The sequence below is a fragment of the Carlito syrichta genome, unplaced genomic scaffold (genome assembly GCF_000164805.1).
Source record: "Carlito syrichta isolate Samal-C Ts95f unplaced genomic scaffold, Tarsius_syrichta-2.0.1 Scaffold82142, whole genome shotgun sequence".
NCBI lineage: Eukaryota > Metazoa > Chordata > Mammalia > Primates > Tarsiidae > Carlito > Carlito syrichta.
This window is the reverse complement of record NW_007026238.1, coordinates 343,802-368,555: the sequence shown is the minus strand read 5'-3', so window position 1 is coordinate 368,555 and position 24,754 is coordinate 343,802. Positions and strand designations below refer to the sequence as shown.

The 24,754-nt window shown below is 40.5% G+C and overlaps 1 protein-coding gene across 5 annotated transcripts in view; it reads left to right on the top strand.

Annotated features, from left to right (window-relative positions):
* SV2B (synaptic vesicle glycoprotein 2B) overlaps positions 1 to 24,754 on the top strand; it is a 205,713-nt gene that overhangs the window by 177,435 nt on the left and 3,524 nt on the right. For all 5 annotated transcript variants that reach the window (XM_008055542.1, XM_008055561.2, XM_008055548.2 and 2 more), the window contains 3 exons: positions 14,019 to 14,152; positions 15,898 to 16,098; positions 21,925 to 22,084. In XM_008055542.1, coding sequence (XP_008053733.1) covers positions 14,019 to 14,152; positions 15,898 to 16,098; positions 21,925 to 22,084 — 495 coding nt within the window. The remainder of the gene's footprint in view (positions 1 to 14,018; positions 14,153 to 15,897; positions 16,099 to 21,924; positions 22,085 to 24,754) is intronic.

The window sequence follows — 24,754 nt, the reverse complement described above, 5'->3', positions numbered from 1 at the left end:
TGAGGTGTGCCCCTCCCTCCCCTAGCAGTTTCCCTCAACTACCAATCCCACCTCCCTCACCTAGCAGTTTCCCACTACTGCCAATCCTTTTCTTATAGTATTATGATATTTGTTCAAGGTCCACTTATGAGTGAGAACATATGGTACTCTGTTCTTAGTTTCTGTGAGATCACTGAGTATGATAGACTCTAAATCCATCCAAGTTGCTGTGATGTCCATATATTTGTCCTTCTTTAATATTCCATTGTGTATATGTACTACATTAAAAAATTATTTATTTATTTTAAAGATGTGGGGTACAACTCAGGGTTAGGTATACAAACATTGATCATGCAGGTAGCCTTGTTGTTGAGGTATGCCCCTCCCTCCCCTAGCAGTTTCCCTCAACTGCCAGTCCCCCTCCCCTGTGACAGTTTTCCACTATTACCAATCACTTTCTTATAGTATTATAATTGTTCAAGATCACCTTATGAGTGGGAACATATGGAACTCAGTTCTTTGTTTCTGTGATAAATCACTGAGTATGATAGACTCCAAATCCATCCACTTTGCTGCAAAGTCCATATATTGGTCCTTCTTTATGGCTGAATAATATTCCCTTGTGTATATGTACCACATTTTATTTTTATCCAGTCCAGCTTCGATGGGCAACACGGTTGGTTCCATGTTTTTGCTATTGTGAATAGAACCGCAACAAATATATGTGTGCAGGTATCTTTTTCGTAGAATAATTTGAGTTCTTCCGGGTATATTCCCAATAGGGGAATTGCTGGGCCATTTGGAAGGTCAATTTCCAGTACTTTCAGAAATCGTCACACTGTCTTCCAAAGAGGTTGTACTAGTCTGCATTCCCACCAGCAGTGTAGAAGCATTCCTTTTTCTCCACATCCTCTCCAGCATCTATTGTTTGTTTTATTAATGATGGCCATTCTTACAGGGGTTAGGTGGTATCTCAATGTGGTTTTGGTTTGCATTTCTCTGATGATGAGTGAGCCTGAGCACTTTTTCACATTTTATCTTCTTTTGAGAAGTGTCTATTCATGTCTTTTGCCCACTTTTTAAAGGGGCTTTTTTTTCCTTTCAGCGTGTTTGAGTTCCTTGCAGATCCTAGATATTAGGCCTTTGTCAGATATACAGTTGGCAAATATTTTTTCCCATTCTGTTGGCTGTCTCCCTGCTCTCTTGAAGGTTTCTTTTGCTTTGCAGAAATCCACCAGTTTGATGAGATCCCACTTATCTTATTTCTTATGGTATGGGCACTTAGGGTTTTGATCAAGAATTGGTTGCCAGTTCCAATTTCCATGAGGGTGTCTCCTACATTTTCTAGGATTCTTATAGTTTGAGGTTTTCTGTTTAGGTCTTTGATTCATTTAGAGTTAATTTTTGTGTATGGTGATAGGTAGGGGTCCTGTTTCAATCTTCTGCATGTGATCAGCTGATTTTCCCAGCACCATTTACTGAATAGGTTCTCCTCTCCCCAGTGGTTGTTGTTGGAGGCTTTGTCAAAGATGAGTTGGTTGAGAAATTGAGACTTTGCTTCTGGAATCTCTATCCTTTTCCATTGATCTACATGCCTGTTCTTGTACCAATACCAGGCTGTTTTGATTACTGTAACCTTATAATAAAGTTTGAAGTCTGGAAGTGTGATCCTTCCTGCTTTGTTTCTTTTGCTAAGGATTGCTTTGGCTATTCATGGTCATTTATATTTCCATATGAATTTCTGTATTGTCATTTCCAGGTCTGAAAAGAATGATGTTGGTAACTTAATGGGTGTTGCGTTGAATCTGTAGATTGCCTTTGGTAGGATGGGCATTTTAACAATGTTGATTCTTCCGAACCATGAGCATGGAATATTTTTTCATTTGTTTGTGTCTTCTTGGATTTCTTTGAGCAGTGTTTTGTAGTTCTCGTTGTAAAGGACATTCTCTTCTCTGGTTAGGAAGATGCCGAGGTATTTCATTTTGTGTGTGTGTGGCTATTGTGAATAGGATTGTGCTTTTAATTTAGGTCTCTGCCCGCTTGTTGTTGGTTTATAGGAATGCAACTGTCTTTTGCACATTTATTTTGTACCCTGAGACTTTGCCAAAGTCGTTTATCAATGCAAGCAGGTTTTTGACAGATTCTCTTGGATTTTCAAAGTATAGGATCATATCATCAGCAAAGAGGAATAACTTGACTTCCTTTTTTTCTATTTGGAAATCCCTGATTTCCTTCTCTTGTCTAATTGCCCTAGCTAGAACTTTCAACACAATGTTGAGCAAGAGGGGTGGGGTGGGGAAGCCTTGTCTTATTCCAGTTTTCTGAGGAAATGTTTCTAGTTTCTGTCCGTTTAGCAATATGTTAGCTGTGGGTTTATCGTAGATGGCACTTACTATTTTGTGGTATATTCCTTCTATACCTAGGTGTTTGAGGGTTTTTATCAAGAAGGGATGCTGAATTTTATCAAAAACTTTTTCTGCATCTAATGAGATAATCATGTGGTTCTTGTTTTTACATCTGTTGATGTATTTAATTACATTTTGGTCTTGCGAATGTTCAACCAGCCTTGCATCCTGGGAATGAAGCTTACTTGGTCATCGTGGATGATTTTTGAGATGCATTTTTGGATCTGATTTGCTAGAATCTTGTTGAGGATTGTTGCATCTGTGTTCATAAAGGATATTGGCATGTAGTTCTCTTTTTTGTTGGATCTTTACCCGGTTTGGGTATCTGTGTGATTTAGCTTTGTAAAATGATTTGGGGAGAATTCCATCTTTCTCAATTGCCTGTAATATTTTCAATAGGATTGATATTAGCTCCTCCTTATATGTTTTGTAGAATTCTGCTGGAAAGTCATCCGGTCCAGGACGTTGTTTTTGTAGGTAGTTTTCATATGCCAGAGTCAATTTCCTGGATTGTTTTTGGTGTAGTTAGTGTCTCAATGTCTTCCTGTTTCAACCTGGGGAGTTTGTGTGATATCAGAAAGTCCTCCATTTCATTTAGGTTATCAAATTTGTTTCCATATAGGTGTACATAGTAATCTCTGATAATCTTTTGTGTTTCTTCGGGGTCAGTTGAGATTTGATCTTTTGTATTTCTGATTGTGTTTATTTGGACTTTTCCTCTCTATTTCTTGGTCATTCTGACTAGGGGTCCATCAATCTTGTTAATCCTTTCAAAGAACCAGTTTTGTTTTGTTGATGTTTTCTAGGATATTTTTGTCTTCTACATCCCCATCTTTGGGCTCTTAGTTTGGTGATTTGGGTTCTTCTGCTAAAGTTGGGGTTTTGGTGGTCTTCTCTTTCCAGCTCCCTTAGGTGATTTGTTAGGCTCTCAATTTGTGACCTTTCCATTTTCTTAATGTGTGCTCACAGAGATATAAATTCCCCTCACAGAACTGTTTTCATGGCATCCCAGAAGTTTTGGTAAGATGTTGCCTTATTTTCATTTGTTTCCTGGAATCTTAATTTCTGCTTTGATTTCAGTGTTGACCCAGTAGTTGTTTAGCATCATGCTGTTTAGTATCCATTCCTTTGTGGACTTTGGGGAAATTTTGTTGGTGTTGATATTTATTTTTATTCCACTGTGGTCTGAGAAGGTGCATGGCAATATTTCAACCTTATGGAATTTGTTTATGCTTGATTTATGGCCAAGGATGTGATCCATTGTGGAGTACATTCTATGTGGTGATGAGTAGAATGTATTTTCTGTGGTTATTGGGTGGAATAATCTGTAGGTATCTATTAAGTCCATTTAGTTGAGTGTCAGGTTTAGGTTCTGGATCTCCTTGTTGATTTTTTGCCTCAATGATCTATCTAGGGCTGTTAGTGTGGTATTCAAGTCCCCTGATAGTGTTAGAGTCAATATCTTTTTTAGTTTACTTAGTAGTTGCTTTATAAATGCTGGTGCTCCTGTGTTGGGTGCATATGTGTTTAGAATGGATATTTCTTGTTGATGGATTGAACCTTTTATCATTATGTAGTGTCCTTTTGATCTTTTAAAATTTTTAATAGTTTAAAGGTTGTTTGTCTGATATTAAGATCACTACTCCAGCCTTCTTTTGTGATCCATTTGCCTGGAAACTCATTTTGTATCCTTTAACTTTGAGTTTGTGTGTCTCTTGTGTTGAGATGAGTTTCCTGGATGCAGCAAATAATTGGGCCATGGTTTCTTATCCAGTTTGCCATTCTGTGTCTTTTCAGTGGTGCATTTATTCCATTCACATTCAGACTGATTATTGAAATGTGATTGTTTATTCCTGTAATGAGGTTCTTAAGAAGTTTTTTCTTTGTTTGCTTGTTTTCTTTGGGCCATGGGGTTGATGTGTGTGTGTGTTTTCAAGTTTCTTGTTGCGCTGTATTCTTTGTTGATTCTGTGCTTGCTGTTCTCTTGGAAAGTGTGTGGTCATCCTTTTTTTTTCTTTCTTCTGTGCTTAGTACCTTTTTAAGTGTATCCTGTAGAGCTGGTCTGGAAGCTGCATAATCTCTTAGGGATTGGATGTCTGGGAAGGATTTTTATTCTCCATCACTGATGAAGCTGAGTTTGGCTGGATATGAAATTCTTGGTTGACATTGTTTATCTTTGAAGACTTTTAATTTTGGACTCCAGTCCCTTCTTGCTTGTACTGTTTCTGCTGATAGGTCTGCTGCTATTCTGATTGGTTTTCCCTGGTAGGTAGTCTGACCTTTCTCTCTTACTGCCTTTAGAATTTTTTCTTTTGTGCTTACTTTTTGTAGGCAAATTACTATGTGTCTAGGGGTTGGCCTTCTCATTTGATGTCTTGTGGGGGTTCTCTGTATCTCTTGTGCTTGGCTAGTCACATCTCTAGTGAGATGGGGGAAAGTTTTCTTGGATTATCTCCTGGAATACTTGCTCCAGGGTGTTCTCCATTTCTCTTTCTTTTTCTGGAATACCAATCAGGCATAGGTTCAGTCTCTTGATATAATCACACATCTCTTGTAGGCTTTGTTCTTTCTTTCTGTCATCTTCCTATTTTCTTACAGATTGGGTTAATTCCATGTTCTGGTCTTCAAGTTCTGACATTCTTTCTTCAGCTGGATTAATTCTGCTTTCCATGCTTGTCATCTTGTTATTTCCTGATGAAATTTTTTATTGCCAAAACTTCTGTTACAAGTTTTTTCAGTGTTGCATCTTGTTTTTCTTGAGTCTTATTCACTCTTTCCATCCATTCCCTAACTCCTGTCATATTCTGGGACTAGTCATTGGTGACCTCCATTGTTTGGACTTCAAGGTCTGATTTTTGAGGAGTTTTCTTTTTGTTACACTTGAAATTGCCTGTGGTCTTCCTTTGATTTTTTTCCTCATTTGTGACAGATCTCTTGTTTTTCTGTTTAATTCTATTATTCAGTGTCAGTAGGTGAGGCTTTCCCTTCTGATGTTTTCTCAGCCCTCTATTCTTCCCTGATCTGAGCTCTGGATTTGTTCTATTTTGAAATAGGACTGTGGGTGGTAACCTTTGCTGTCTCTTGTAGTTTTTGAAAGTTGAATAAGGTAGGGGATGGGGCACTAGGATTCAGAAACTATTTGTAAATTACAATGTTCACTGATCATGGTATGTGTTCCCTGAGACCCACTCTCCACCACCACTCTATATGACAATGCAAAGCAGAAACTAATGCAGAAAAAAGAATTGAACACATAAACACACACACACACACACACACACACACACACACACACACACACACACACACCAAACTAGAATAGCAAAGTGACACAAAACAAACATCAAGAAACCAAGATAACTGAACACATACACACACATGTCTAGCACAAAGTGAATGGAGAGGATAAACAGAAAGACTGGGGATAATAAAAAAAGGAATTCAGATTGAACCCTCACACTTATATTGACTCATACCTTAAACTATAAAAAATAAAAATAAAAACCCCAGAAGAACAAAAGAGCAAAAACAAACCAACAATAACAACAACATTGAAAGATGAAAATTCAATCACTCACATTCACACATAAACTGAAGATAACAAACAAAAGAAGAAAGAAACAGAAAAAGAAAAAAAAAAAAGAAAAAATTGGGGGGATGCAGTCAAACCCTCACATACACATTCATACATAAAGGAAAAATATTTTAAAAATAAATGAACTAACAAACAAACAGGCAAAAAAATTTTAAGAATTAAAAATTGAAAAAAAAACCCCTCTGCCCTTTTGTGGCAGGCTCTGTAATTGTTCCTCTAATCTGGTCTCTCCTGCAGCATTTCCACCTCTTTCACTCTCTCCCCAGTGTCTGGAGCAGGGAAGGAGGAGGTGCAGTGGAGGTGTGTGGGGCTGCAGTCCTCCCCTCCCACTCTCGTATGGTCGGGGAGATCTCCTCCGGTGGGGAGGTGTGGGATTGTCTCTATTCCAGGTATGTACTCACAGAGGGTGCCCCAGCCAGGACTGTCCTGGAATAGAATTCTCCTATTGTGACTGATGTCCAGGTTCTGCCTGGGTTTGTCCCTCTCAGTCATGGCCCAGCTGTGTGGGTCTGATGTTCAGATGATTGCTGGGGAGAAGGGGGTTTGGGTTAGCCCCAGACTCACCACTGATCTCTTTGGAGTTCTTCCTCATCCTTTGCTGGCCACACCCTTTATTCCACAGCTGGATCAGGGTAGGGGGTGGGGCACCTGGAACTCAGCACTCATCAGGTCCCTTCATAGTTTGTGCTTTCAAGTTATTCCCTCTGAGCAATGATCAACCCCCCCTGAGTAGTTGATCCACTAGTCACAGAGATCCGGTCTGTTGCTCCATGGTGAGCAAGTCAGAGCACCTTCCCGTCCCACCTTCAAGATGGTGGCGGGGTGCCTCTCTTGTCCTCTTTGGTGGGACTCTGCCTCTAGGCTCCCTCTGTAGCCCCTGCTGCCAGTGTCTGGCCAGGTGCTTAAGTGGTGAGGCAAAGCCTGGAGCCAGCAGTCTCTCCTGCTGTAGTGATGAGGCAAAGCCTGGGGCAGTAGTCTCTCTACATCACTTCTTCACAGGAAAACTTTTGTCCATTAAAAAAAATGGTACTTGGTTTCTGTGACCTGGGAAGAGCCAGGGACCAAGCAGAGAAGCTGCAGCACCAGCTGTTGCACCAGGGTCCTGACCACTTGCTCATGAGCCCCCAGTCAGTCTCTCCTAGTATTTTCTTCCCGGGAAGAGTTTTGTTAATTTAAAAAAAATGGTGCTCGACTTCTGTTTCCCGGGAATCACTAGGGTCCAAGCCTAGCAGCTGCGGCACCAGTTGCTGCACCAGGAGAGCCCTTGCCACTAGCTCCCTAACCCTCACGCAGGCAGCCACTCAAATACCTACTCACTCACCAGCATGTACACAAAATTTTCCATACTCTCACTCACTCACACTGGGACTTGCATAGTCCAACTGGCTCAGCTGTCATCTTCCCAACCAGTCTTATATATACTTTTAATTTAGCCAGTTCTGAAGATCTTCACTTCTTTATGAACATATAAATTTCAAATGTATTTGGGTATTATATTCCTTATGCCACAGAGCTTTACTATTTCTTTAGTGCAATTATATTTCAGTGTTTGTTTGTCTGAAAGGTCTTTGTTTCTTCTTCATTTTTGATACATATTTTTGGTGGGTATAGAATTCTGGGTTGGCATGTTTTTCCATTCAGAAATGTAAAGATTTCACTCCATTGTCTTCTGGCTAGCTTATGGTCTGATGAGAAGTCTGCTGTATTCTTATCTTTATTTTTTGGTATACATCTTTATTTTCTCTTGCTCTCTTCAATATTTTTTCTTTACATTTGGTATTCAGCTATTTGAAGTTTATGTGCTTGGGAGTGCTTCTTCCTCCTACTCTTTTTCCTCCTCCTCTTCCTCTTCTTTCTCCTCCTTCCTGGTATTTACTGTGCTTGAGGTTCTATGAGTTTCTTGAACTTGTGGTTTAATCTGTTGTATTAGCTTAAGAAAATTATTTGCCAGTATATCTCCAAATATTTATTCTGACAAGTTATCTTTCTCTTTTTTTCCCCTTGAATTCTAATTAGATTGTTTGATATATTTGTGTTTCAAGTCTGGTAATTTCACTTGAGTTATCTCAAATTTTAGGATTTTTTTTTTTTTTTTGCTATGATGTGTCTACTGATGAGTCCATCAAAGGCATTCTTTATGTCTGTTATTTCATTTTTTAAAATTTCTAGCATTTCTATTTGACCCTTTCTTATAGTTTGTATTGCTCTGTTGGAATTCTCCAACTGCACATTTCATGTTATTCATTTTTTTCCTTAAATGCTTTGATATGATAAAAATAGTTATATTAAATTCTCTGACTGATAGTCCAGTATTTATGTCATATCTGAGTATTATTTATTATCGCTGTTCTGCCTTGACATCAAATTATTTTATTCTTGTTTCTCTGTGTGTCTTGTAATTTCGGGCTGCAAGTTAGGTTCTTGGACAAATGGGTACACCTCCTCTTTTGCTAGTTTTTACAGGGTATGAAGGTGTTCAGTCAACCTAGTCAGTAGTTGAACTTGGTTTGGATTTTGTTGTTGCTATGGTTACCTTAGAAATTTGTTGAGACTTCCTTTTTCATTGATATTTTATTTATGTACAGTAAAATTTGCCCTTTCAGTGTACAGTTCTATGGGTTTTGACAAATGCATAGTCTTGTAGCCACCACAAGCAAAATGCAGAATAGTTCCATTAGATCCCACATTTCCTTGTATCATTTTGTAGTCAATCCTCCTTCCATTCCTGGCCCTTGGCAACCAATGATCTTCTGTATGTTACATAAATGATATCATACAATATGAACCTTTTGAACTTGGTTGTTTTACTTAGTATAATGCATTTGGGATTTATCCATGTTGTTACATGTTCAGCACTTTTTTTAAAAAACATTTTTACTAGTGAAGCAATCTCCATCATATGAATGTACCACTGCATTTTGCTTATCTGTTTACCAGTTGAAGGGATTTTTGGATTGTGTCCATATTTTGGTACGGTTAAATTAGTGTTTTATTTAGGATGTTTATAACTGTATTTATAGTGTTCTACTATTTTCTCTTGCTAATCTAATAATTGTTATTATCTTTTATTTATCTTCTTGTCCTATGTTCTATGCTTCAATAGTAATAATTGTACTAGGATCTTTATAAAGGAGACAGCATGAGGTATCGTGATTTTAGCACTCAGGTATCCCTGAATGTAAGAGAAGAAAGAGAGAAGTTGGATTTACTGCTAGATTCACTGAGGCACAAAAATGTATATCCTTGGACAGACTATTTGATTGACACTGTCACCAGGATTTTTCATCATGAATACTCCTGACTTTCTGAGAAATAATATTTCAATAGTTGGGGAAGATGGCCATCTCCTAATTTCATTCTTTTATTTCTTTCTCAGGGATACATACAGTAGTATTCATTTACAGAACCATATGTTAGCTGGAAAAAAGCCATCTTTCAACACTCCTATTTTATAGATTTTTTTTCTGAGTCACAGTTTCACTCTGCTGACCAAGATGGAGTACAGTGGCATACTCACAGCCACCCAGCGTCAACCTGCTGGGCTCCAGTGATCCTTCCAAATCAGCCTTCCAAGTAGCTGGAACTACCATGCTTGGCTAATTTTTAAAAAATTTATTGTAGGTCTCGCCAAGTTGCCCAGGCTGATCTAGACCTCGTGGACTCAGGCAATCCACTTGCCTCAACCTCTCAAAGTGCTGGGATTACAGGCTGAGCTACTGAACCCAGCCTATATATTTTTAAATGCAGGCCTAGAGAGGAGAAGATAACTTGCCTGAGATCTCTTGGTGGTTAAGTTCTGAACACTAGACTTTTCATTTTTTGGAGAGTGGTATCAGAAGTTGGATAAAGGCCTGATGCCTATGTATGGAGGGTGCAAGAAGTTATATAGAGTATTCAGGCAAGAATTTGCTTCCTGCATTCTTTAAGCAAATTATGCCCAAGTATATATTTTCTAAAGTGGATGATCGTTTTATTTGTGCTTTGCTTTGCCTCAGATTGGGGCCTGGCATAAGAAAACATGTGAGAGACCGGGGTTTCTGTTCTTTTCTGAAGAACCAATTTCATTTCACTGTGCTTACAGGGCTTCTTAGAGTAGCATATTTATGGGAAACCATACCCTTTATTTATGTTCTCCTTGAAAGGCAACATAATTTATGTGAAAGAGAATTTTCTACTTGAAAGAGGGCAATTAAATGGCATATATAGCATGCCTCTAACTCTGCACATGCTGTTCCCTCTGTTAGAATACACTTCCTCATCTTTGCTTGGGGAGATTCTCCTTGTCCTTTAGGATAAGTCCTCTCATGCTTTAACCAAGTGAATCACAAGTGTCCCCTTTGAAGTGATTTTATGGTCGATTTTCTTGTTTATCCCTTTAATAAAACTGAGTTTCTTAAGGGTGATGCCACCAAGCCTAAAACTTACTGAATGTGACTTTGGTCACAAGTGATCACACAGATCACTTGATGGACTCAGCACCTGAGGGTAACTGAAATATAAAGTGTTTTTTTTTTTTTTGAGTCAGAGTCTCACTCTGTTGCCCAGCTGAAGTGCAGTAGCATGCTTATGGCCACCACAGCCTCGACCTGCTGGACTCAGGAGATCCTTCTGCCTCAGCCTTCCAAGTAGCTGGAACTATAGGCACACGCCACCATGCCCGACTAATTTTTTGATTTATTGTAGAGATGAGGTCTCACCAAGTTGCCAGGCTGCTCTTGAACCCATGGGCTCAGGCAGTCCTCTCATCTCGGCCTCCCAAAGTGCTGGGATTGTAGGCATGAGCTACTGCGCCAGGTTTAATAAAGTGTTTTTAAATGATAGTTCTGTCATAGACTCTGGACCACCAATGGCTTCTGTTTCCTTACAGGAAAAGTTCCCTCCAGGTGTGGTGGCTCATGCCTGTAATCCCCGCACTTTGGGAGGTGGAGGCAAGCAGACTGCCTGAGCTCAGGAGTTTGAGACCAGCCTGGGCGCGAGACCTTGTCTCTACAATAAATTAAATAATTAGCCTTTGTAGTGGCATGAGCCTATAGTCCCAGCTACTTGGAAGGCTGAGGCAGAAGGATTGCCTGAGCCCAGCAGGTTGAGGCTGCAGTAGCCATGAGCCTGCTGTTGCTCTCCAGCCTGGGCGATGGAGTGAGACGCAAAAAAATAAAAAAATAAATAAATAAAATAAAAATAAAAATAAAAATAAAAGTTCTATAAGATAGTTTGCTGACTTTCCTTTCAGCCTTTGAACTCTCTTGAATGAAGACTCTTTTCCCAGTTCAGTATTTAAGTTAGAGACTGGAGGAGATGATTTATATAAAGACTCATAAAATATGTGTTGGCCCTTTCTCCTTTTATCTCTTCCTTATAACTTTGGCTTTTTATAACTCACTTGGAGATACATTTTAAGGCCTGCCTGCGTCAGACCCATTTATGATTTATGGTGCTACTTTCTCACCCACTCTGGGAAGAATATTAAAATATCACTGAAGGCCACATCACCAGCCTATTACTGTATTAAAGAGAAGGCTATATTAAGAAAGGCAAAGGCCTGAGACAGTCTCCAGGAATAGCGCTCCTGAGTAAACACATGTAGCATACAAATTTTGAAACCAGAGGCATCTTCCTATAACAAAAGGCTTATCCATTTGTTTTTCTATGGAAACCTAAACAGTTTGGTGATAACTTTTGGAGGCCCCATGTTTAAAAGTCTGTAGCAAATTTGGTCCGAAGAAAAATTACTCAAAACAATTTAGTTTTCTAGACCAGGGGTCCCCAACCCCCAGGCTGCCGACTGGTACCAGTCTGTGTGGCCTTTTAGGAACCAGGCAGCACAGCAGGAAGTGAGCATCAGGCGGGAGCTCCGCCTCCTGTCGCTGGATTCTTATAGAAGCCCGAACCCTATTGTGAACTGTGCATGTGAGGGATCTAGGTTGTGTGCTTTTTATGAGAAAATAATGCCTGATGATCTGCGCCTACCCCTTCCTTCCTCCTTGCCCCCTGCCCCCATCCTTCCCGCCACCCTCCAATCTGTGGAAAAATTGTCTTCCACGGAACTGATGCCCAAAAGTTGCGGGGGGGATGCCTAAAAGTTGCGGGGGAGGGGGGGGCGCTGTTCTAGACCAAAGATTCTCAAACTTCTGTAAGTATAATACTCTGATCTCTGCCACTGGTGACTATGGTTCTAGAGGTCTAGGTTGAAATTTAGGAAACTGCATCTTTAATAATAACCTCCTATTTTATCCTGATGCAAGTGATCTGGAGACCTCTCTTTGACAAGCACTTGCTCAGGACTTCGTGTTGGGTGGGGGTCTTTTTGCAGACACTAACAGTAGACCGTTCTAGGTTAAGGTTCTGAGCAGAACACAACATTAACATGAAGGATAAGAGGCACTGGCCATTGTTTGTGGTCAATGACCCTCAGCACCCTGTGCCTGCGTGTTCTCTCTCTCTCTATATATATATGTATATATATGTGTGTGTATATATATACACATACACACACACACACACACACACACACACACACTTTTTTTTAAGAGTCAGAGATCCCACTGTGTTGTCCAGGCTGACCTTGAACTTCTGTGCTCAAGTGATCCTTCTGCCTTAGCCTCCGGAGTCCTGTAGCTGGGACTACAAGAAGATATCACCATGCCTTTCCTGTGCTACCTCTATCACTGTGATTCCCATTGTGTTGTAGTTATCTGTTTGCTTGTTCTTTTTTCCATTTAGACTGAAGAGCAGGGACTATATCTTTCCTTTCTGTACTCACAGCACCTACTCATGCTCAGTGTGTATTTTTGCAGAAGACTGAATATGCAAATAAGTAAACAACCGAATGAATGAATGGGTTGTAATTCTTCACAAATCAAGGCATATCCAAAGCATTCCAGCCTAAAAGTTTAACCAAGCTTAGTGAATATACAGAGAATGGTGTTAATGTATGTGGTATAGTTTTTAAATGTAATGTTCTGTCCCACTAAATTTATGCATGAGTTGGAGTAGTGCAGTGACCCCCAAATGTGGCTGCATCTGAAAATAAATTGAATGCCTTACCCCTTATTAAATGAGTTTTTCCTAAGTGAAAAAGCAATGCATTCTACTTGGTAGAAAGTGAAAGTTAAGTATATCTCATTCCTAACCTCCACTGTACCTCCCCAGAGTCAACTGCTTCTACCAGTTTCCAGTGTAATTCTCCAGATATATTGGAAGCATTTGTACCATTTCTTTTCTTACATGTGTGAGCATGTGCTATAAACTCTTATTGCATCTTGATTTTTTTCCACTTTATAATATAACTTAAAGATCGTTCCCTATTAACACCTATAAATCTACCTCATTTGCTATGATGGCTACATCGCATTCCATTGTATGTTATCTATTATGTATGTATGTATGTATGTGTGTATAGTAATCCATTGTTGTAAGCAATGTTGCAATGAAGCTCAGTGAATGTATCTCTTTGAATACATGAGCAAGTATATGTAGGATAGATTCCTAGAGTTGGTATTCCTAGGTCAAAGGGAATGTGCATTTTAAATTTTGCAAAATTGCTCCCCAAAGAAGCTGCACTGATTATATTCTACCAGTAGTGTGAATGAAAATTCCTATTCTCCGTATCTTTGGTAGAGCAGTTTTTAAAATGGAATTCTCAGGTCCTCACATATTGATTGCTTCTAGGACCAGCATAGGGACCTACAGGTTTTAAGGCACCTTAGAAAATGACATGTTGTCAATTTTTCTTTTCATACTATTTCACATTTCCATGATCCTAATGCAGGAGGCCCATGGACCTGCATTTGGGAACCACCAGGTTGGTGCATAGTATCCCATATGTACCTGGATTAGATACTGGCTTCCATAGTCCTAATACCCTTCTCCACTAATAAACAAGCAGTTAGGTGTTAGGGAATTAATCTGGGTTGAAAAGAATGTTCCAGCACCTTTTGGCTTGCAGGTCTCCTTTTTCTAACTTCCTCTGCTTTCTATTTTGGTTTCAAATGTCTTTTTTTCTTGGATGAATCACTCAAGGGCTAATATCTTTTCCACAGGTTCACAAGGATGTACTTTAAACATGTGCTCTTTGAGGACACATTCTTTGACGAGTGCTATTTTGAAGATGTTACATCTACTGATACCTATTTCAAAAATTGCACCATTGAATCAACCATGTTTTATAACACAGGTAAGAACATTGACAGATTAGGTAGACTAACAAGAGTGAATAAATGTGGTCTAAGAATCAAAGTCCTCAGTCATAAGCTTCAGGAGTAGGAAAGTATTTATAAAAATAAGTGCCAGGCCTCAGTGGGGAAATGAGTTCAGTTTCAGATGTGGCACACATGAAGTACACAGCCTATACCAAGGCATTGAATTTATCTGTGTCTCAGTTTTATAACTCGTAAAATGGAAGCAAAAGTTCCAGGCAAGTGTTCTCATCTCAGTGAGACTGATGCTATACACTAAGGGTCTTAGGTAGCAACGAAGTATGGCAGAAACAAAAACCAGCATTTCATTCTGCGTTTTCTGCACAGGAAATGCAGGACCTTGCATAATTTGCAGCTTGCAAAATTCGAGACTCATGTTCTAAGAATAATAAATGAAAAGGGAAAACTTGTTTACATTTTGTGCAAAAAGTGAGATGCCATTTAAGAATATTTTAAAATCACACTGCTTCAGATTTCCATGATTTAAAAAAACCCACAAAATTCTACCACTTTACCACTCCTTGTTACTTTTACTATTCTCATCATAAATTAATAATATACCAAATGGAGTTGGGACATAAGGATTCTCACTGAGCTTTTCCAGGGGCTTTGCCTACCTTGTTTCAATTGAGAAATGTACTATTAGTATCCCCATCTTATAACTAAGGAAGCAACTTGGTCAAAGGCACAGTTAGCAAGTTGGGGGAGTTTAGATTATTCCTTAATTGTTTGACTTTAAAGTCTGTGATCTTTCTGGTGAACTACTTGCATTATATCTAGATCTATGTGTTATCCTTGGCATTGACATCAGGGGATGGTTTATACAAGAACATGTTTTTGCTGTATAATATCAGCCTCAAAAGTTTTGATATCTGGTATCTAAATAGCCCTCAGTCTCTTAATAACTTATTATGGGACTTACCTTCTTGTATTTCCTTGAACTTGAAGCAGTAATGATGAGTTCTAGAATTTTATTGTTTGTCATTGAAAACCGGCATATCATTTTATTCTTTCAAGTTTTAATGATGCCTTTTCATTTGCATACTCAGCATGGGGGTTTTTCCAAACACATATAATTGAGTAATGTCAGAGCTGGGAGAAGCAATGGAGATAATCAGGTGTACTCCTCTAATTTTATAGGTTGAACCTCAGGGAGACTAAGGAGGGTCAGCAACAGGGCTAGCTTCCCAGGTGTGGGTTTTTGGGAGCCTAACTAGCACACTTTCTGCTAAAACAGCTGGTCTTAGAAGCTGTCAGAAGACTTGCAAACTGGTTCCAAAGCAAATGGTTTTTATTTTTTAAGAATGTTCAGATTTCTGCACAGACTACTACATGGGCTCTGGAGTGGTTGGCTCAATCTGGACCCAACTCTCCTTCCTTACGCTGGGTAGCCTCAGAGGAGTGGCCCAGCTGCTGTGACCCTCAATGTCACCTGATTGGTACAAACAGGACTTTTACCCAGCTGGAGAGATATAGTTTAAATGATCCCTCAATTAATATCAGTATCCTTTCCGCTTGCTTATAGGAACTTGAACGGGCACTACACTTTTTGAAGTTTTTCTATTTATCCACTCCCAGCCACACATCACCTTGACTTTGAGACTGATTAGCAAAGGCTGGCAGGCCTGCCCACAGAAGCTGTTATGACTGTATCCCTGTCTCTACCCTTTTCTCCCCAGCTTCACTTCATTTACATGAACCAATGTCTTCCTTCTCTCCTCAGACCTCTATGAGCATAAGTTTATCAACTGTCGGTTTATCAACACCACCTTTCTGGAGCAGAAGGAGGGCTGCCACATGGACTTGGAACAAGATAATGACTTCCTGATTTATCTTGTCAGCTTCCTGGGCAGCCTGTCTGTCTTGCCTGGGAACATCATTTCTGCCCTGCTCATGGATAGAATTGGAAGGCTCAAAATGATTGGTGAGTTGTTAGTGGTGTTACATCTGGGTTCCGGTGGGCTAGGGTAGTGGCTTTCAAGTTTATTAAGGCAGTGGAACTTTTACTTTCATTAAAGAATTCTTGTACAGTAAACCAAGCAGTTAAGATTGAACCTACTGTTCTGGAGCCAAGGATGCATGCCAGTAGAATCCTAGGGCTTTATGGAAGCCATCTGAGACCCTTGGTCCAGGCAAGGAACTTTTCTTGATTTCCTGACAGAGAAATTCTGGGACATTCTCTTATTTTATTAGCACTTCAATAGAGATATTGACTATATCCACCCTACTTCTCTATAAGATTATTGTCTGAAAAATATATAAAACGCTGTTAGATGACAGTTTGATGATTGAAGATAAATCATATTATTTTTATTTAATAGTAATAATGCTTTGGGCTTTGGAATTGGACAGACTCATAATCCTATCACTTAAAGGCTGTTTGACGTTGAACATGTTCCTTTGCTTCTCTGGCCCTCGGTTTCCTTATTTGTAAGATGAGGATACCTGTAGCTAGCTGGTAGGGTTTTGTGAGGATTGAACATAAGGTGCCCTAAGCATCGTGTAATGCTTGACACACTGTAGGTTCTCAAAAATAGTAGCTATACGAGGGGGGAACCCCCCAAAAGCAGAATTTATTTATTAAACATTGTGTATTTTTCTTACGTGTTTAAACTTCAGTCACCTACTGAGTACTTTTCATTTGATGCAATACACCTGTTGAGATGCTTTTCCACTGCTCAAAACACTTTTTGAATTCATCAGTTTTGATGCCTTTTAGTGCTCCTGCCATTTTTTGCTTCACCTTTTCCATATTGGCAAAATGTTTCCCTTCGATGACTTCTTTCATCCAGGGAAGCAAACGAACAAAAAGTCACTTGGAATGTGATTGGGTAAATAGTGAAGTTGGGACACGGGGATTATGCTGTTTTGGGTCAAAAACTGCTGAACACAGCACGTTGTGGGTAGGTACACTTGTAAATCACCCATCACGAAATGGGCAAGTGTGTTGAAAGAATCTCCAAAAAATTCACTGAAGCCAAATGCAGCCTCTCACAATAATGCTGGCTGGTACACTGACGCCAAGGGGTTCTTAGAACACGTACCTAGTGGGGAAACCTGTACTCCAAGAGGTCTGCCTTCCAAAAAATGATTCTGGTTTTTTGGGGGGTCCCCCTTATATTCATGTATGTCTTGCCTCATTCCACCAGGATTTGCAGCAGTTTATTACAGAAACGCATGCCACACATGCAAAACAAAATATATGGAAGGGCAGGGAAAATGTACATCAGACTATAAGTCAAGGCCAGGGGTGATGAAGCAGACAACACATTAATACACGTGTCATTAAGGATCTGCCCTAGGGATGTAGTTGAGTAGGAAAATTAATACCAACCTTCCCAACAACAATGCACAAAGGGAAACAAAATAAATCACAGTCATTTTGTTGTAGAAGAGAAAACTGATCAGGTCTTCATGGAAGGAAATCTTTTCCTGGCATTTGGCTCATATTGAATATCATTATTATAAATGGTAGCATGCATATTCAGAGTGGTGAGCACAAGGAATGCCTGTGCCTTCAACTTCTTAATCTTGTGGTAGAGTGAAGAGGAGAGTCTTTTCTTAGCTATGGCAGACTGAGCTGTCTCCTCTGTTAGAAGCAGTGCCCTGTTTAGTTCCAAGGTCCCTCAGGGAAAGGGACAGTGGCTTACTGGTTTCTGTGCCTGGTAGAATGCCAGCCATAGAGTTGACACCTAGCAGTGCTGCTGAACTGGCCAGAATTGGTGAAGATGACCTCCTTCTTTGATTAGCCGGAAGCACCAAGCTTTCAGTAGAAAACACTACAGGATGGTATCGTTTGAAAACACCTGTGATTGGGAGTCAGGCAGCCATCTCTGCCAAGATTAACTTTCTTATGAGTTTGCGCAAATTCTTTTACTTCTCTGAGCTTCCATTTTCATAGTTAAAATAATGCCTCTGTTTTTTTCCAGTGAAATAAGGGGTGTGAAAGCAGCTGTGTGACACTTCTGCCATTTGGTCACCAGCCTTCTGAGTCCCAGAGGATTCTATGGTCAGGTTCTGAAGTAGCTGAGAAGTTCTGGGGAAGGCAGGGTTATGGCAATGGAGTGGACATGCATGTGAATGAGAACGGCCCGCCACCAAGAATGTGCCACATGCTCCCACAGGGAAGCAGGGGGAAGCTGGGTGCAGGGACAGGAAGGACAGTGGGAGAGCAGACATCCTTTCCTTACTATTGAAGCCCTTCTTGCCATCATGATCACATTCCAGATCAAAATTGACTTCTATAATGCTAAATAAAGGCATGTTCCCTGAATCAGAGATCTAGAACTAGGCATGTTCCCTAAATTAGATATCTAGAACTTTACATATGAAGAATGTAACCATTCTTTATATCCTACTTTCTTATTCATGTGTTCGTTTTGTTTCTGAGCTAGATTGCAAGCTCATTAAGAGCGCAGACAGCCGGGCTTGGTGGCTCAGCCTGTAATCCTGCACCTTTGGGAGGCTGAGGTGAGTGGATTGCCTGAGCCCGCCGATTCGAGACCTGCCTGGGCAACTTGGCAAGACCTCATCTCTAAAATAAATAAAAAATGAGCTGGGTGTGGTAGCGCGTGCCTGTAGTTCCAGCTACTCGGAAGGCTGAGGCAGAAGGATTGCCGGAGCCCAGCAGGTCGAGGCTGCGGTGGCCGGGAGCGGCCACTGCACTCCAGTCTGGGTGACAGAGTGAGACTCCAACTCAAAAAAAAAAAAAAAAAGAGCGCAGACAGGGCTCCTTCATCTCTATACCTCTCAGTCTTTAGTAAAAAGCCTGGCATACAGTAGGTCAATTGCGATATTCACAGTGCACAGTAAATACTAGGTGTTCAGTAAATGCCTGTTTCACTATAGGATATGGGATGTGAGTGAACTGCTTTGAAATAGCCTAACTCATGGCCCTCAGGTCAATCCCACTGTCGAATCTGCTGGAGCATCTTTGTCTACTTACTTTGCTGGGCTTTTCCCTGGGTAGAAGTAGTTTCTTGTTAGCAGTGGAGTAGAAGTTTTCCTGGTGTGGCTGCTACTCATTTATTCATTCAATCAACATTTATTTAGGCAGTAATTATTCTCTCCAGGCTGTATGGGAGGCAATGTGAATACAACAGTAATTGAGACAGGCAGTATCCCTGTATGAAAGGAGCAAAGGATCTATTGGGAGAGACAGATTTAAGCTAGAAATATCATTTAACTATTAATAGCATTATGAAATGCTTATTATAGATCAGGCTGTGTTCCAAGCATTTTATAAACATTACCACACTGAGACCTCACCACAATGCTTTGAGGTAGGTACTATTTTCATCAACATTTTACAGATGGAGAAAACGACACAGCTTACAGAGAAGTTAAGCAACTTCCTCAAAGGCACACAGGCAGTAAGTGGTGAAGCTGGGATTTGAATTCAGGCCTCCCAATTACAAGGGGGAAAAGAATTATGAAAGTGAAAGTATAGTGGGCCCTAGGGATCTAAGGCAGGAACACCTAACATAGTTGATGAATTAGGAAGGGCCTCCCTGACTAGCACTTGGCTTATTTGATGACAGTGCTTTGTTTTCAACAAATGTCTGTCAGCATTTATTGCAAGTCAAGCCTCATAACTGGCTTCTTTGAGAGATGCATACATGTAGAGAGTATTATCCTCAGAGCACTTGTAGCCTTGTAGATGCCAATTTTCCCCTTTTCTAGTTCTGTCTTAACTGTTTAAAAACAGGTTACCAGGCACCTATTCACAGCCCTACCCCTTCCCAGATTGGGCTGAATCCAGGTGGATAGTTATCCTTGCCGAGCTCATCACAAAGTTTGGTGCCAGTCTTGCAGCCTTAGGTCTGAGGGCGAGATTCCAGGCCAAGGCCAATGCAAGGAGGCATTTCTTTTTGAGGCCAGGCCAGCCTGGTTTCTTGTTCACCCGCAGGGTCCTGATGCCTGGTGGAGAGCTTGTGCCCTATTTCCCAGCTGACTGTCTGGAACTTACTTTCTTACTACCTTTCTGTTGCCTCTATTCCTGCTAATTCCTGGTCTGCAACTTGTTCTGTCACACCCTGCATGCACCTTGGACTCAGAGCTTGCATCCCATGCTCCCTCGGGCTAGACTTACTGGATTCAGGTGGGATTCAACACAGTCTTCTTTGGATGGGATCTCTGATCATTCTCTGCTCATTCTTACAACTCTCCCAGTCCCTATCCCAGAGATCAGAATTGTCTTTCTTAGCCCTGCTCAGAGCCCTGTGAGGCTAACCCCATAGACTGCATGCTTGGAGTCCTGGAGGGAAAAAGGATTCACCCCAGATGGTTCTAGTGAAAAGACATTATTGATGGGATGGCTTTTAGAGGCATGGACAGGGTGATGAGAACAAATGAGGCATGTGAGGCACCCAGACACTAGCAAAAGTGGGAAGCAGTTACCACTGCCTCTGGCTGCAGGGACAAGGGCAGAAAATTGCACTAACAGAGCTCAGTGGGGGCTGCAGCCACAAGGAAGAGCTGCCTGGGAGGAACTGTGGTCCTGGATGGATGTGGTCATGGTAAGAAAAGGGCTTCTAAACCAACTCAGGACTGGGGGGAAAAATGCTCCTTCCTTCTCCCCAAGGAAGTCCATGGGGTAGCTTCTAGGGATGCTAAGCAGGGTTGGGAAAGGCAGATTAGATCTCTGGGGTGGGTATTTGGGTAAGTGAATAGAAGCACAGTCTTTTTTCAGTTTTCTTGTCAGTAGCCCATCTGCAGAGATGTTCCTACTAGAATGTAAGCTCCATGAGACTGGTATTAAAAATATTTATTTGTAATTGATGAATTATAATTACATATATTTACAGGGTACGATGTGATGCTATGATATATGTATATAATGTGGAGTGGTTAGTCAAGCTAATGAACATATCCATTACCTCATATACTTACTGTTTTGGTGGTGGGATTATTGAAATATACATTATTCACTGGAGTTGCCAAACTGTGCCATAGAGCTCAAAAACTTATTCTTTCTTTCTTACTAAAAATTTTTACCCTTCTATCATCATCACCCCATTTCCTCTCCCCTGTATTTACCTCCTTCCCCGGGCCCTGTTAACACTATTCTACTCTCTGCTTCTATGGGTTCAACTTTTTTAGATTCCACATATGAGATCATGTTGTATTTGTCTTCTGTGCCTGGCTTGTTTCACTTAACTTAATTCACTCATGTTTTTACAAATAACATAATTTTTCAAAGGGTTAATAGGATTCCATTGTGCATATATACCACATTTTCTTTATCCACATCCATCCATTAATGGACACTCAAGTTGATTCCACATCCTGGCTAACCTGAATAACACTGCACTGAATATGAGCATGGTGCAAATTTCTCATGGACATACTGATTTCAAATCAATATATATATATTTTTGGACTGGTACTGATGTATCTCCAACACCTAGAACAATGTCTGGCATATAATAATAGATTGTCAACAATTACTCTTATCTGCCTCATCTCCAGTCACTCCTGGCTTAGAATCACCTTCGATTGGTGATTTCAAAATCTTTAAGAGATTAACTCTGGTGATCTGACCCATACAGAGGGCTCTAATTTCATGACCACCGTGTCATGTGAGGGATCAAGCTGTGCCCTCTCTGTGTGGAGAATCAACCCAATACTTCAGGTAACCTATTACATCAGGTATACCAGTGAGAATGGGAGATGAGGCACAACTATGGGTGACAGTCTTGTTGAAGACATGGGCTTCATGTTTCTTTGTGCCCTTGAACTCCTTCCACAGGTGGCTCCATGCTAATCTCAGCAGTCTGCTGCTTCTTCCTGTTTTTTGGCAACAGTGAATCTGCGATGATCGGCTGGCAGTGCCTGTTCTGTGGGACCAGCATTGCAGCCTGGAATGCCCTTGATGTGATCACAGTGGAACTGTATCCCACCAATCAGAGGTCAGTTAGTTAATGGGATTCTTTTAGGACTTGTCACTAAATTCTACTTGCTCACTAAATTTTGCATCATGTGTGGTCATGATGGTCTTCCATGAACCAAAAGATTCTTAGGTTGAATTTCTCCTGCCTGGGGACTGGTGTAGACCCGGAAGTGGAGATTTGGCCAGAATCAACAGACAAGAGGAGTAGGAGAGAGGAATAAGGGTGAGAAATTGGCAAAACCATATGTATCATGAAAGCTGTAAGACAGGTGAGAAAGGCTTGCCAATGGGAGATGAAGCAAAAAGGTGAAGAACTAGAATACACAGTGTGGGGGCATGAAGAGAGAAATTTTAAAGGTGGGTTGAGGTGTGAGGTCTAGGACATTTGCCAAGAATGTGGCAGGGATACCCATTCTCTCTTTATTTTGTGCAGGTCATATGGGAAGAGGCCTGGTTCAAAGGTAATAGGGTCACAACCATGACTTAGTAATTGTATCTCTTCATGGAGGGGAAATTGTGAATTTTAAGGTTAGCACATAAGTGATCCTGAGGTAAAAAAGGAATACAAAGTGGTGTGGAAGACGGGTAAATGAAATTCTGCATAAAATCTTATTGAGGGTCCCCAAATTGGTGACAGAGCTACTGAGCTATAGGTAACTATGAAAAAGCATAACATGTCATATTTGGAACCCCTCTCCTTGAATCAAAGAACTGATTTTACAAAAAAAAAAAAAAAAACAAAAGAGAAAAGTTATCATTCTTTAAATGGAATGTGATTTTACATCTAGAAAACCTAAGAGAATTAAATTAAGAGACTACTAAAGAAAATAAGATGATATGATCAGGTGGTCAATAATAAAACTAATTTAATTATGTGCAAGTTTTAAAGTATATAAAAAAAGTTAAAAATGTAACTGAAATCTGTTTAATAATAGCAGAGGTCATAAATTAATTAGGAATCAATTTGATGCCTGAAACACTCATATTAATAAAACCATAAAACTTTACTAAGAGATATAAAAGAAGACAAATACATGTCAAGATACACATAATTTTGGATAAGAGACTCAATCTTACAAAAATGTAAACATTTATTTAGATTTTCTCTGGTTTAAAAGAGTCCATTTAAAATTCAACAAAATTCCAGCCCCCCTACCCCAGGAACTTGCAAAATGTTTATTTGGAAAAGCACATATATGAAAGAAATCCATGGAAATGCTAAAACAAAAATACCAAAAAAGACAAAATAGCCAGGCTCAGTGGCTCAGCCTGTAATCCCGCGCATTTGGGAGACTGAGGTGAGTGGATTGCCTGAGCCCGCGGGTTCGAGACCCGCCTGGGCAGCGAGACCTCATCATTACAATAAATTAAAAAATCAGCCGGGCATGGTAGCGCATGCCTGTAATTCCGGCTACTCGGAAGGCTGAGGCGGAAGGATTGCCAGAGACCAGCAGGTGAGGCTGCTGTGGCTGGGAGTGGCCGCTGCACTCCAGTCTGGGTGACTGAGTGAGACTCCAACTCAAAACAAAACAAAACTAGTTAGGTGATTCTAAAGTTACAGTGTGGTACAATTATAGACAAAAATGTAAAAAAAATTTTCAAGTACAAAAATATACCCACATTCTTAATAAGCCTGTGGTATGTAAAAGAAACATTTCCCTTCAGTTGGTAGAGTGAGTGTATAGATGGGGTCATAAAAAGATAAATGGTTAGTAATAGCTATCCTTGGAAAGTGTGATTGAGGAATAATTAGGATTAGGTTTTCTGTGGGTGACAGAAGCCCCAGATAACTGCAGCCTTAAAAGGGGAACATTTTCTTTTTCTCTCCCTTAAGAGTCTAGAGCAGGGCTGGGTGCAATGACTCACATCTATAATCCCGGCACTTTGGGAGGCCAAGGTGGGAAGGATTGCTTGAACCCAGGAGTTAAAGACCAGTCTTAGCAACATAGTGAGACCTTATCTCTAAAACAACGTTTTAAAAATTAGCTGGTCATGGTGGTATGTGCCTATAGACCCAGCTACATGGGAGGCTGAGGAAGAAGCATTGCCTGAGCCCAGGAAATGGAGGCTGCGATGATCTATGATGGTACCACTGCACTCCAGCCTGGGCAACAGAGTGAGACCCTGGCTAAAAAAAAAAAAAAAAAAAAAAAAAAAGTGTAGAGCAGGCAGTGCAAGCTCTTTCTATCTTGTTCTTCCTTGCCTGAACTCAGCCATTCCAAGATGAGACCATCTGTGTTTTATGAAGATAGAAGAAAAAGGATGAAGGGAGAACAGTGCAAAAGACTCACTCATGTCCTTTCTTTCTTTCTTTTTTTTTTTTGAGTTGGAGTCTCACTCTTGTTGCCCAGGCTGGAGTGTAGCGGCACGCTCATGGCCACTGTAGCCTCCACCTGTTGGGCTGGGTGATCCTTCTACCTCAGTCTTCCAAATAGCTGGATACAGACGCACGCCACCACACCTGGCTAGTTTTTTTGTAATTTATTGTAGAGATGAGGTCTCACCAAGTTACTCAGGCTGGCCTCGAACCCCTAGGCTCAGGCAATCCTCTTGCCTCGGCCTCCCAAAGTGTTGGCATTACAGGCTGAGCCACTGCGCCCAACCCACTTATATCCTTTCTTCAAGAAGTTTCTTGGAACCTGCCACTTGTACTTATATCTCAGCCAAAACTAAGTCATGTGGCCACACT